Source organism: Xenopus laevis, chromosome 6L, assembly GCF_017654675.1.
Source record: "Xenopus laevis strain J_2021 chromosome 6L, Xenopus_laevis_v10.1, whole genome shotgun sequence".
In the NCBI taxonomy this organism is placed as follows: Eukaryota; Metazoa; Chordata; class Amphibia; order Anura; family Pipidae; genus Xenopus; species Xenopus laevis.
Window position 1 is genome coordinate 9,027,525 of NC_054381.1, and position 12,872 is coordinate 9,040,396.

Genomic DNA, 12,872 nt, shown 5'->3' on the forward strand with positions numbered 1-12,872 from the left:
AGGTCTGGTATGTAAGTGATGATGGCATGAGGGCTTGGGTTGGGTGAGAGAGAGGGGGGTATGGTGGATTATTGTCAATCCACAAATCTCTACTGCATTAGGTTTAGATAAAGATGATTCAATAAATAAGTGAAATCGTAAGTGATGGATGATTATAGATTATACAGTATAAATTGCAATAGGCACAAATTATGTATTTTTTATAAAGTGTCATGTCAACTCAAGGTGACAGTTTGTTTCCATCCGTGTGGCTATCAGGGGCAGTTTTTGGGTCATCACTTTGGACAGAATCCAAATCATTTTCCTTGAAAAGCTGTCATGGGTTTCTCTGTAACGAAGAGGCAAAAAAAAGGGGCCACTAGGGTGATGAGTCACGTACGGACATGAATTCCCAGTGCTTCCAGCCTGCACATGCCAGCTGTCCCACCTAGTATCCCAAAGTGTCATTTCAGAGAGGGGTCATCTTACAGCGAGGATTCCAGGGGCTTTGTAATGTGCCTGGTCTATATAAAGACTTGCAGTTGAGGAGAAAAGTCAGCTGGATAAGCAAGAGGCTTCCAATATGTTAAGTTAAAAGAAAAAAAACCTCCTTCCTCTCTGATCTATTCACTCTTTGCAGTACACTAACACTGCTGCCCAAGCTCTGAGGGCAAAGTAGGAACAAGACATGGCCCTACCAACTCAGCAGTCTGAAGAGCTGCGCCTCTACCAGCAAACGCTGCTCCAAGATGGATTCAAGGACATGCTGGACCACAACAATTTTATAGATTGTGTTCTAAAGATCCAGGGCAAGGAATTTCCCTGCCATCGCCTGGTGCTGGCATCCTGCAGCCCCTACTTCCGAGCCATGTTCCTTTCGGATCCGGAGGAGAGCAAGAAGAAGGAAATTGACCTTGAAGATGTTGATCCAGACGTGATGGGGAAGATCCTTCATTATATCTACACTTCTGACATTGAAATCACAGAGAAGAACGTTCAGGACATATTCTCTGTGGCCAACATGTTCCAGATCCCATCAATATTCACAGTCTGTGTGTCTTTCCTGCAGAAGAAGCTATGCCTTAGCAATTGTCTGGCTATATTTCGCCTTGGCTTGTTGTTGGATTGCCCCCGGCTAGCCGTCTCTGCCAGGGACTTTGTATGTGACCGATTTAATCTCATCGCTAGAGACGAAGAGTTCTACGAGCTTTCCCCCGATGAGTTGATTGCCATAATCTCAAGCGACTCGCTCAACATCGAGAAGGAAGAAGAAGTCTTCGAGGTGGTGATGAAATGGGCATCAAAAGAGAAGGAGAAACGCTCCAAGGCGTTGCCCATCATCTTTGAAAGCATTCGCTTCTGCCTCATACCCCACGACTATATAAAGAACAAGGTTGAAAAGCATGAACTGGTCAAGTCCAACAAGGAACTCTTGAAAAAACTCCAAACAGTCAAAGATGCCCGAGAAGGAAAATTACCTGCAACTAAAAATAAAACATCTGCTAAAGCAAGTGAGGACAAAGATGGGGAACAAGTGGTAAATGGGGGCTTAGAGGAAGAGGAGGAAGCCCTTCCTGGAATTCTGAATGATACACTCAGGTTTGGAATGTTTCTAAAGGATATGATATTCATGATCAGTGATACTGGAGCAGTGGCCTATGACCCGAGTGCCAATGAATGCTTCGTCGCCTCACTCTCTGCCCAGATCCCCAAAAATCACGTCAGCCTGGCAACTAAGGAAAACCAACTTTTTGTAGCCGGTGGACTTTATTATAATGAGGAAAACAAAGAGGAGCCATTGAGCTCTTATTTCCTGCAGGTATGGTCTTACTTTCTGTTGTTTGTGGAAGTAAATATGGTGGGCAGCATGGGCTTTATCGCTTGATGTAAAACAGTGTAGGTCGAAGGAGAAGAGAGGTCTCCATAGAGTTAATTATGTGAGGTGCTTAGATAGGTTCATGTGGCTTCATCAGGATTAAGCAGATACCTGGTTTGGTCCTGTACAGAAGCCCCATCAAAGGCACTGAGAAAAAGATGAATGAATGAGGTGGGTTCAACAGAAATGGGTCCTACCAACAATAGAGTCTGCCCTGCTAAAACTGTGTGCCACTGCCTACATCTATTAATAATGCCAACATTATTACTTACACTTGTAAGACCTGTTCTTGTTCTTAAATTTCCCGTCACTCCCAATGTCAGGGCTTTTTCTCAGCTGCCATCTTGGTACCATGTACTTTGCCTTTATAAATCTTACCATGCCGCGCAGGTCTTCCATACACTGCATACACATAGAGAATACTATAGGCACCATCTCTCACTACTATACCTGCTATCCCACAGTCACACTCCCATCCAGAGACTATTATCCACTGTTACTATAGGCACCATCTCTCCCTACTATACCTGCTATCCCACAGTCACACTCCCTTCCCAGAGACTATTATCCACTGTTACTATAGGCACCATCTCTCCCTACTATACCTGCTATCCCACAGTCACACTCCCTTCCAGAGACTATTATCCACTGTTACTATAGGCACCATCTCTCCCTACTATACCTGCTATCCCACAGTCACACTCCCTTCCCAGAGACTATTATCCACTGTTACTATAGACACCATCTCTCCCTACTATACCTGCTATCCCACAGTCACACTCCCTTCCCAGAGACTATTATCCCACTGTTACTATAGACACCATCTCTCCCTACTATACCTGCTATCCCACAGTCACATTCCCTTCCCAGAGACTATTATCCACTGTTACTATAGGGACCATCTCTCCCTACTATACCTGCTATCCCACAGTCACACTCCCTTCCCAGAGACTATTATCCACTGTTACTATAGGCACCATCTCTCCCTACTATACCTGCTATCCCACAGTCACACTCCCTTCCCAGAGACTATTATCCCACTGTTACTATAGGCAACATCTCTCCCTACTATACCTGCTATCCCACAGTCACACTCCCTTCCCAGAGACTATTATCCACTGTTACTATAGGCACCATCTCTCCCTACTATACCTGCTATCCCACAGTCACACTCCCTTCCCAGAGACTATTATCCACTGTTACTATAGACACCATCTCTTCCTACTATACCTGCTATCCCACATTCACACTCCCTTCCCAGAGACTATTATCCACTGTTACTATAGGCACCATCTCTCCCTACTATACCTGCTATCCCACAGTCACACTCCCTTCCCAGAGACTATTATCCCACTGTTACTATAGGCACCATCTCTCCCTACTATACCTGCTATCCCACAGTCACACTCCCTTCCCAGAGACTATTATCCACTGTTACTATAGGCACCATCTCTCCCTACTATACCTGCTATCCCACAGTCACACTCCCTTCCCAGAGACTATTATCCCACTGTTACTTTAGGCACAGGATCAGGGTGAAAAGGCACTGATGTGAGTTGCAGAGAGTTTTAAACTGCTGGAAGCTTTAGGTGGCCAGGCAAGATTGCTTGATCTGAATAAAAGAGACACCATCTGGCAGATAACCCTGGCACTTTGGCGTTTACTTGACTCTATATTTGGTGAGAGGCTTGAGCAGGTGGGACATTCTGACAAAATGTGCTCCCTGAGAGAACTATCTCAAACTATTTAAAAATGTGTTCCATTAATACCAGATAAATGATCACCCAAACCAGCTTGATTATAAAGAGGTTTAGGGCCCCTATTCCTTACTACCTATCCTGTTCTGTTTGCACCTCAGAAAAGTAAAGATCCACCATAGACATCTAAGAACACCCAAGAAACAGAAAAAAATGCTTCCCAATCCATTCACTTAGTGGGGAGGCATGGGAGCTAAGTTGACCCTCAGAGCCAATCAATTTCATGAAGCAGTGGCAAAAGTCAGATTTAGCTTTTACACCTCTCTAGGGAACAATTGTTGTGATGCATTACTGGGTCTCATGGTTCCAGATTCATCTTTTTCCTAACAGTATAAAATAGATTAAAATTAAGTTAATTAACAACAGTCCAACACATCTGTCAGCCTTTAGTTCTTAGTCTGTAGCACATGTCAAAAACAAAACATCAAGGAAAAAAAATTTAATTTTTTTTTGTAGTTGTGGTATCCTACCACCTCCACCCAATAATTAGCCCCTCTAGGCCAAGGCATTGTGGTCAAGGAGTTCAGCTAGGGGCTACACATGTTAAGGCCAACTTCATATTGTTCAGATAATTTGTGCAAAGCTGTGGCTCCTCTTCCTCATCCAACTGTCCCGTTACTGTCAATGAAAAATGAATGTGGCCTCCTGAATTTGTACTCTCATGTGGATGCCTTCTTTTGGGGAAAGGATGAGGCACAGGCCAGAAATATGTCCTATGTTTCTTGACAATTCTTAAATAATCAGTAACCCTAGCCCCATGGTCCTTGTTGGGTTGCATTCACTAATCCACTTCCACTGAGTTGCATTGAGTATAGTCACTGGACTACTAATACCAGCATGTTGGCTTTCTGATTTTGTAGTTTGATCACCTGGACTCTGATTGGCTGGGAATGCCCCCAGTCCCCTCAGCACGGTGTCTGTTCGGTCTCGGGGAGTCCGAAAATTCCATATATCTGATTGGTGGAAAGGAACTAAAAGAAGGAGAACAAACGCTGGACACTGTTTTGTGCTATGACCGTCCGTAAGTATTAAATCAGTAAAGATAGAGATATAATGACCCAACAGGACATCAGTAGCTGCCTAGAAATTGGTTTATATGCTCTAATGATCAAATGTACCATTATGTTGTGCGTCAGACTTTCAGAATAATCATTGTTTGTTCATTGTAGGTCATTTAAATGGGGGGAGTCAGACCCGCTACCCTATAAAGTGTATGGCCACACCGTTGTGTCCCACGATAACCTGGTGTACGTTCTTGGAGGCAAAGGAAATGAAAAGTGAGTAAAGAAAAATCCAACGTGGTTCCTGTTTTTGGTTCTGAGTTTACCTAAACTCGATGAATTAGAGGAATTCTAGAATTCAAAACGGCCGACACTTTACTTGACAGAAGGAATTTATGATCTTACCCAGCAGGCTCTGTTGATGTAAATCCCGATTTCTATATAATACCCTCTTGTTCTTTCCCTACAGGAAATGTCTAAAAAGGGTTTGTGTCTACAACCCAAAGAAGTTTGAGTGGAAGGACTTGGCACCTATGAAAACCGCTCGGTCGCTATTTGGAGCTACTGTTCACAAAGGAAAAATCTTCATCGCCGCTGGAGTTACGGACACTGGTTTAACCAACACCATTGAAGTGTATGACACCAAGACCAATAAGTAAGTGAAATCTACAATTTCTAACCCATGAGCTGAAAAGGAATTATAGGTATCCTAATATACAGTAAGACATTTGTGCATATTTATCTGACTTTATCTTCAAATGTAACTTCAATTGCCTAATTACTTTGCTCAGCTGAAGTCTTCTCCATTAAATGCAGTAACACAGCAACCCTAGTGGTCCTAAAGAGAAGATGCCTTGGCTAAAACAAGCAATATACCTCATTTGATATGACCCAAAGTATGGTGACATCTGCCTGTCCAACAATAAGGATACTGATATGAAGTTTATCTTCCCTTTGCTCTACTTTTCTAGGAAGCTTCCCACTAGATGTTGGAACATTGATGGTGGGATTTGCTTCCATTCATGAGTAAGAGGTTGGGCAATGAGGTTGGGGACCAGGCCTGGATCACCATTGGGGTTTCAAGTCATCCCCCAGGTGTTCACTGTCAGGGCCAGTCAAGTTTTTCTTCACCCATCTCAGTAAAAGCATTCTGACCTTGCTTTGTAGATTGGAGCATTATTGTGCTGAAAGAGGAAAGGCCCTTCTCCGAACGGTTGCCACAAAGTAGGAAGTATGGAATTGTTAACTGTAGGATTTACTTGGACCTGTGTTATGATGGGCCCACACCCAATTCTAGTAATTGAAGCGGTGACAATGGGCATCTTATTATAAGAGGCTCTAATTCTACCAGTTGAATGGATTGTCCTTACAGTTTGTTTTTCTCATCGTCTTTCAAAACCCTTTTCCCCAGGTGGGAAGAATTTACTGAGTTCCCCCAGGAACGCAGTTCTCTCAGTCTGGTCAGCATGAATGGGACACTTTATGCTGTCGGAGGATTTGCCACCATCACGAACGAATCAGAGGAACTTGTTCCAACAGAACTGAATGACATCTGGAGGTAACACTGACCAGATCTTTATTTGTATGTATCATAGCAGTGTCAAATAGGCTACCCACAATTCTCTGAGTGGGGCCCTAGCATCAGTAATGAAAAAGTAGAATTCCCATAGTGGTTGGGATTGTCGTCAGCTTTGTTCAACTGCACCCATTTTACTTCACTTTCAATGCCTTTAGGTACAATGAAGATGAGAAGACGTGGGAAGGAATTCTGAGAGAGATTCAATATGCATCCGGAGCGACTTTTATTGCTGCGCGGCTCAATACCCTCCGACTAACGAAGATGTAACAACACCAGGATAGTTTCTGGGATTAAAATATAGGTTGTAGAAGTCTAGGCCAAGTATATAGTGAACATTAACAAACTATGGGGCTTTCTGATGATGGATCATGTTGGTGGGACCTGTGTCGGAATTTCACTAAAGACCAACCTTTGAGGAGAAAAAGCCATTCCTTGCCGAGCATATGCATGTGTTCTAGAATGGTGCAACCTCAACCTGGGAGTCAACAACACTTTATACAGTTTGTAGCAATAAACTCAACTTGTAAGGTCTATATGCGCCATGATGTCCAAGAGCAGTTGTCTGGGCCACCAAGCCCGAAGTAGCAGATTATATGGTACATAGACCCACAGATCTCATATCATTTGTTCCACACCAAAGTCATTTGATTCCCAATCTCAAAATATGCAATTCTTCATCTGAAGGAGCATCTTAAAATACCCCTCCCCCAAAAAAACCATTTAAAGCCCTTCCAAGACAGGGCTGAATTACACCGTTTTTTTTTTTTGAACAGTTCCTGATGGATATAAGAAGGTGATTGACTACCTGGAGATCACCAACATCCCCATAGATTGATAGACCCCCCTCTGTACAAGATGGTCCTACATGGGATGATTCTTTATATAAGTCATTGTAGTAATCAGTGCTATTTATATTGAGATTTTTACTTTATATCTTGAGACTAATATCCAGTGTCCGATACAGATATCTGCAGGTGTGGGGAGGCGGTTGTAGAGTTTTGCTAATAAAAACAAGAAAAATAACCTATAAAATATGTTTGTGCTTTCTGGGAAAATATTATGGTCATTTCTTATCTATGTGCAAATTAGGTCTTTCTACCTGCAATGGGGATTCCGTTGCAAAGACAGTGCATGGTTTCATGGGTCGGTTCCTTCAACTTTTCTGTCCCTAAAGCTGGCCATACCTTGAAAGAACCATGCCCCCCTTGAGGTGGTGATATCAGGCTGATCCAATGGTTTGGACTTTGGGCCAAACAACTTAATCACAAAGTGGCAACTTGGGCTACTTAGCGCAACTAACCCATGCAAGCCTTGCCTCAACTGGATTATTAAACCTATCTGATCAATATCTGGACATTATTATTGGTCAAGCAGGTCCACTGGAGGTCTCCACACAAGGGCAGATAAGCTGCAGCCTGAGGGGGATGAATTGCCACCTTTAGAACCAAGTGCATTGAATCAGTGTCCTGGAAAATACCAATGAGACCTATTCCAGATGCTGTTGGAAACCAAGTTCTTCTGTAGGTAGGTCAAAAACATACGTTTGAAAAATACACATTCTCATATATTCAAAATGGGTAAAACCTCATCACTGTGCGCTGCCATGTTTATGTGCGAGCTTTTGGTTGGCCTAGCAACTGGCTGTAGTTACAATTAGTGACGTGGTGCAAAAAGTTGCTCGAATGTCACAAATCTCCAAAAATCTACACTTCAGAGTAATTGTGGCTTTGTACACATCTTGCCGCATTACTGAAGGGCTACAAGCCAGGATGCAAGATTCATTCAATCTGCCAGTGTATGTATGCTGGTCACACACATTTTGACATAGTTGCCCCAGCAGCAGGACCGCCATCAGAAATCGCAGGGCCCCATACGACAAAATTTCCTGGGCCCCCTGGGCTGTGCCCACTGCAAGCCCCCACCTACAGGTCCGCCCTCCCCACCACACAGTAAAAAAACAAAAAAAATATTGGTGGCTGGGGTTCCCACATGTTAGTAAAAAATAAAAAGATATTGGTGGTCAGGGCCCCCCATAAAAAAACATTTGTGGCCAGGGTCCCCCCCCATTAAAAGATATTGGTGGCTAGGACCCCACATGAGAAAAAAAAACTGGTGGCCAGGGCCCCCTCCCTCCCACATTATAAGAAAATTGGTGGCCAGGGCCCCTTAAACGTCCATGCCTTCCCGAAGTCAGCAGCTCTCAGAAAGATGGGGGGCCCGGATAATCAAGTAAGTCTGGCGTGGCCGGGGCCCCCCTTACCTTGGGGCCCCCTACAAATCTCCCCCCTGTCCCCCCCTGATGGCTGCCCTGCCCAGCAGTATATTATACAGGGGTCCCCCTCAAAGAGGGGTGTGTGTGTTATCAAGATCTAACATGTTGATTATCCTTTTGAGCTGAAAATTATTTCATAGGACCGATTGTATGTGCCCAGCATTTTAACACAGTGGCCCCAGCACTCCATGACCAGCAATAAAAGATACTGTGGTCCCTGTGAAAGAGGGGAGGTGTGTTATCATGATCCAACATGTTGGTTGACCTTTTAAGCTGAAGATTATTTTAGCGGAAGGGTTGCATGTTCCCAGCATTTTAACACAGTGGCCCCAGCACTCTAATCCCAGCAATACAGTTAGGTCCATAAATCTTTGGACAGAGGCAACTTTTTTCTAATTTGGATTCTGTACATGACCACAATGAATGTTAAATGAAACAACTCAGATGCAGTTGAACTGCAGACTTTCAGCTTTAATTCAGTGGGTTGAACAAAAAGATTACATAAACATGTTTTTTGCTGTGAACAGACAACATGGGGTCAAAGGAGCTCTCCATGCAGGTGAAACAAGCCATCCTTAAGCTGCAAAAACAGAAAAAACCCATCCGAGAAATTGCTACATTAGGAGACGCAAAATCTACAGTTTGGTACATTCTGAGAAAGAAAGAAATCACTGGTGAACTCAGCAACGCAAAAAGACCTGGATGTCCACGGAAGACAATAGTGGTGGATAATCTCAGAATCATTTCCATGGTGAAGAGAAACCCCTTCACAACAGCCAAACAAGTGAACAACAGTCTCCAGGAGGTACAGTATCCATATCCAAGTCTACCATAGAGAAGACTGCATGAAAGTAAATACCGTATATACTCGAGTATAAGCCGACCCGAGTATAAGCCGAGGTACCTAATTTTACCTACGAAAACTGGGAAAACTTATTGACTCTAGTATAAGCCTAGACACAACTACAGCCCTGTCTCCCAGCAGCGCACATTCCGCCAAAGCGACCCCCCCAGCTATCAACCAGACTTCTTTCCAAAGTTGATGGTGACAGAGAATTGCCAAACGGATTACTGTGTGCATTGTCCCACTGTCCCACTACCATGTGCAGAGGGCGCTGTTTGATATTGCCATCACTGTTAATCTTTCGTATAACCAACAGAGGGCGCTGTGTGATATTGCAGTCACTGTTATTCTTCCATATAACCAACAGATGGTGCTGTGTGATATTGCAGTCACTGTTATTCTTTCATACAACCAACAGATGGCGCTGTGTGATATTGCAGTCACTGTTAATCTTTCATATAACCAACAGAGGGCGCTGTGTGATATTGCAGTCACTGTTAATCTTTCATATAACCAACAGATGGCGCTGTGTGATATTGCAGTCACTGTTATTCTTTCATATAACCAACAGAGGGCGCTGTGTGATATTGCAGTCACTGTTATTCTTTCATATAACCAACAGAGGGCGCTGTGTGATATTGCAGTCACTGTTATTCTTTCATATAACCAACAGAGGGCGCACTGTTATTCTTTCATATAACCAACAGAGGGCATTGTGGGATATTGCAGTCTCTCCCCAAGTGTACTGTTGGTATAGGAATGATTAAAAGTGACTGCAATCTCAGCTACTCGGGTCGGGTACCGCTGACCCGAGTATAAGCCGAGGTAGACTTTTTCAGCACATTTTGGATGCTGAAAAACTCGGCTTATACTCGGGTATATACGGTACAGAGGGTGCACTGCAAGGTACAAGCCACTCATAAGCATCAAGAATACAAAGGCTACATTGGACTTTGCTAAAAAAAAAAATCTAAAAAAGCCAGCACAGTTCTGGAAAAACATTCTTTGGAAAGATGATGAAACCAAGATCAACCTCTAGCAGAATGATGGCAAGAAAAAAGTCTGGAGAAGGCGTGGAACAGCTCATGATCCAAAGCATAGCACACCACAAGCACAATCAGCAAGTGAAAGCTGCTGCAGTAAAGGCCTGGCAGAGCAATAAAAAGGAGGAAACCCAGAATCTGGTGATGTCCATGAGTTCAACACTTCAGCCTGTCATTGGCAGCAAAAGGTTTTCAACAAAGTATTAGAAATTTTTTTTTTTAATTTGTCCAATTACTTTGAGCCCCTGAAATAAAGTGTTTGTGTTAAAAAAAAAAAGGCTTTAGTGCCTCAAATTTTTATGCAATCTTTTTGTTCAACCCACAGAATTAAAGCTGAAAGTCTGCAGTTCAACTGCATCTGAGTTGGTTCATTTAAAATTCATTGTGGTCATGTACAGAACCAAAATTAGAAAAAAATTGTGCTCTGTCCAAAGATTTATGGGCCTAACTGTATATTATAGGATAATGTGGCCCCCTAAAAAAAAGGGATGAGTGTTATCATGATCCAACATGTTGGTTGACCTTTTAAGCTGAAGATTATTTTAGCGGAGGGGTGCCCAGCATTTTGACACAGTGGCCCCAGCATTCAGTGCCAGTCCTGAAGAAGAGCTGGAATTTATTACAGGATCAAATCTATGCACATCCCACACACCAGCATGGGGTTAAATATGCAACAAATTAATAAAAAAAGACCTTAATATGAAATGTGCATTTTTAGATTATAAAAAAACCATCAGCTTTTCAAATTTAGTTTTTTTTTTATTTTGTCAAAGAATTTTTTTTTTTAACTATTTAAAAAGGAAAGAACATGTTGTTTATTTGTCAGATTGGCAATAGGCAAGTGGTTCAGATTTTCTTTGGAATCTCCACACTCACATCTTCGTTTACATTGTGCTCCGGACATTTCCTCACTAAAAACGTTATTTCTACGACTACATTTATTATGATCTCCTAATCCCTTCTAACGACGCCTTTTCCACTTGAACGCACTAGAGACATGGATACTACGGTGAGACAGCGGGAAAGCTGTATAGGTAAGCGTACGATATAGTGGAAAATAAAAAAATAGGCAGAGGAAGGGAATATTGACAATTTTTCTCTTTCCAACAGTCTAGTGTTTTTGAACTTTTTTTTTTCTATCTACAAAAAGAAAAAAAAAAAAATGAAAATAAAGAGAGACCGGATGAAGTGAAAAGCTAAAGTTGAAAGCTAAATACTGTTCTAATGGAGCATTTTCTGCTACTGCTCCCAGAATGCTTTGCATTCAGTTACGCCAACGTCCAAAGGTTTATCAGCAGACGAGTTCTTCGAAAGGCAACGCCTCCTAAACCATGACATCACGGCTGTTTTTTTTTTTTTACTAAATCAAAAAAAGCTTCTACTGGCAGCCACACAAAAATGGCCTGCAGACTTAAAGGCAAAGTTCAGCTTTTTTTTTATATCGGAGACAAAGGGGGAAACTTTGGATTGACAACAGTTAAAGGGGAAGATTGGATATTTAAAGGGATACTATCATGGGGAAAATTTTCAAAATGGATCAGTTAATAGTGCTGCTCCAGCAGAATTCTGCACTGAAATCCATTTCTCAAAAGAGCAAACAGATTTTTTTATATTTAATTTTGAAATCTGACATGGGGCTAGACATTTTGTCAATTTCCCAGCTGCCCCTGGTCATGTGACTTGTGCCTGCACTTTAGGAGAGAAATGCTTTCTGGCAGGCTGCTGTTTTTCCTTCTCAATGTAACTGAATGTGTCTCAGTGGGACATGGGTTTTTACTATTGAGTGTTGTTCTTAGATCTACCAGGCAGCTGTTATCTTGTGTTAGTGAGCTGTTATCTGGTTACCTTCCCATTGTTCTTTTGTTTAGCTGCTGGGGGGGGGGGAAAGGGAGGGGGTGATATCACTCCAACTTACAGTACAGCAGTAAAGAGTGACTGAAGTTTATCAGAGCACAAGTCACATGACTTGGGGCAGCTGGGAAATTGACAATATGTCTAGCCCCATGTCAGATTTCAAAATTAAATATAAAAAAATCTGTTTGCTCTTTTGAGAAATGGATTTCAGTGCAGAATTCTGCTGGAGCAGCTCTTTTAACTGATTCATTTTGAAAAAAATGTTTTTTCCCATGACAGTATCCCTTTAATGACCCAAGAAAGCTGGATTCCAAAAAGTTCCATGGTCCACCAGGTTAGAGGACTAATCCCAGCTCACCAGGCTGATGATGGTTCCTTCCAAGCTGAAGAATGTAGTGGTGCCAGCAAAGTGATAGATATATATTCAACTGTTTAAAGGGAGAAACAGGACAAACAGAAATGTGCTACAATTTCCATACATAAAACAATGTATTGAACTGGAATTAAAGCTCACATTTGCCCTTTGTGCAATGGCTAGCCAGACAAGCGTTTAAAGGGAATATAAACCTCCCAAAGAACACATCCCCAAGTCTTCGAGAATAGGTATCCCTAGTGGAAGCTCTATTTGAAATCATCCCACCAACGCTACCGCCATCTTGCTCCTTTC

General features: G+C 42.5%; 1 protein-coding gene across 1 annotated transcript; it reads left to right on the forward strand.

Annotated features, from left to right (window-relative positions):
- Positions 1-514: 514 nt before the first annotated feature.
- Positions 515-7,219, forward strand: klhl40.L (kelch like family member 40 L homeolog). Its single transcript, XM_018267069.2, has 6 exons — positions 515-1,798; positions 4,473-4,633; positions 4,782-4,889; positions 5,083-5,268; positions 6,025-6,171; positions 6,348-7,219. Exons 1-6 carry the CDS (start codon positions 668-670, stop codon positions 6,457-6,459), a joined length of 1,845 nt encoding a protein of 614 aa, XP_018122558.1. The 5' UTR covers positions 515-667; the 3' UTR covers positions 6,460-7,219.
- The last annotated feature ends 5,653 nt before the right edge of the window (positions 7,220-12,872 follow it).

Coding starts and splice junctions, on each gene's coding strand:
- klhl40.L (XM_018267069.2), top strand. CDS start 668: ATGGCCCTACCAACTCAGCAGTCTGAAGAGCTGCGCCTCTACCAGCAA. Junction 4,890..5,082: donor GGAGGCAAAGGAAATGAAAA/GTGAGTAAAGAA, acceptor CTTTCCCTACAG/GAAATGTCTAAAAAGGGTTT. Junction 6,172..6,347: donor GAACTGAATGACATCTGGAG/GTAACACTGACC, acceptor CAATGCCTTTAG/GTACAATGAAGATGAGAAGA.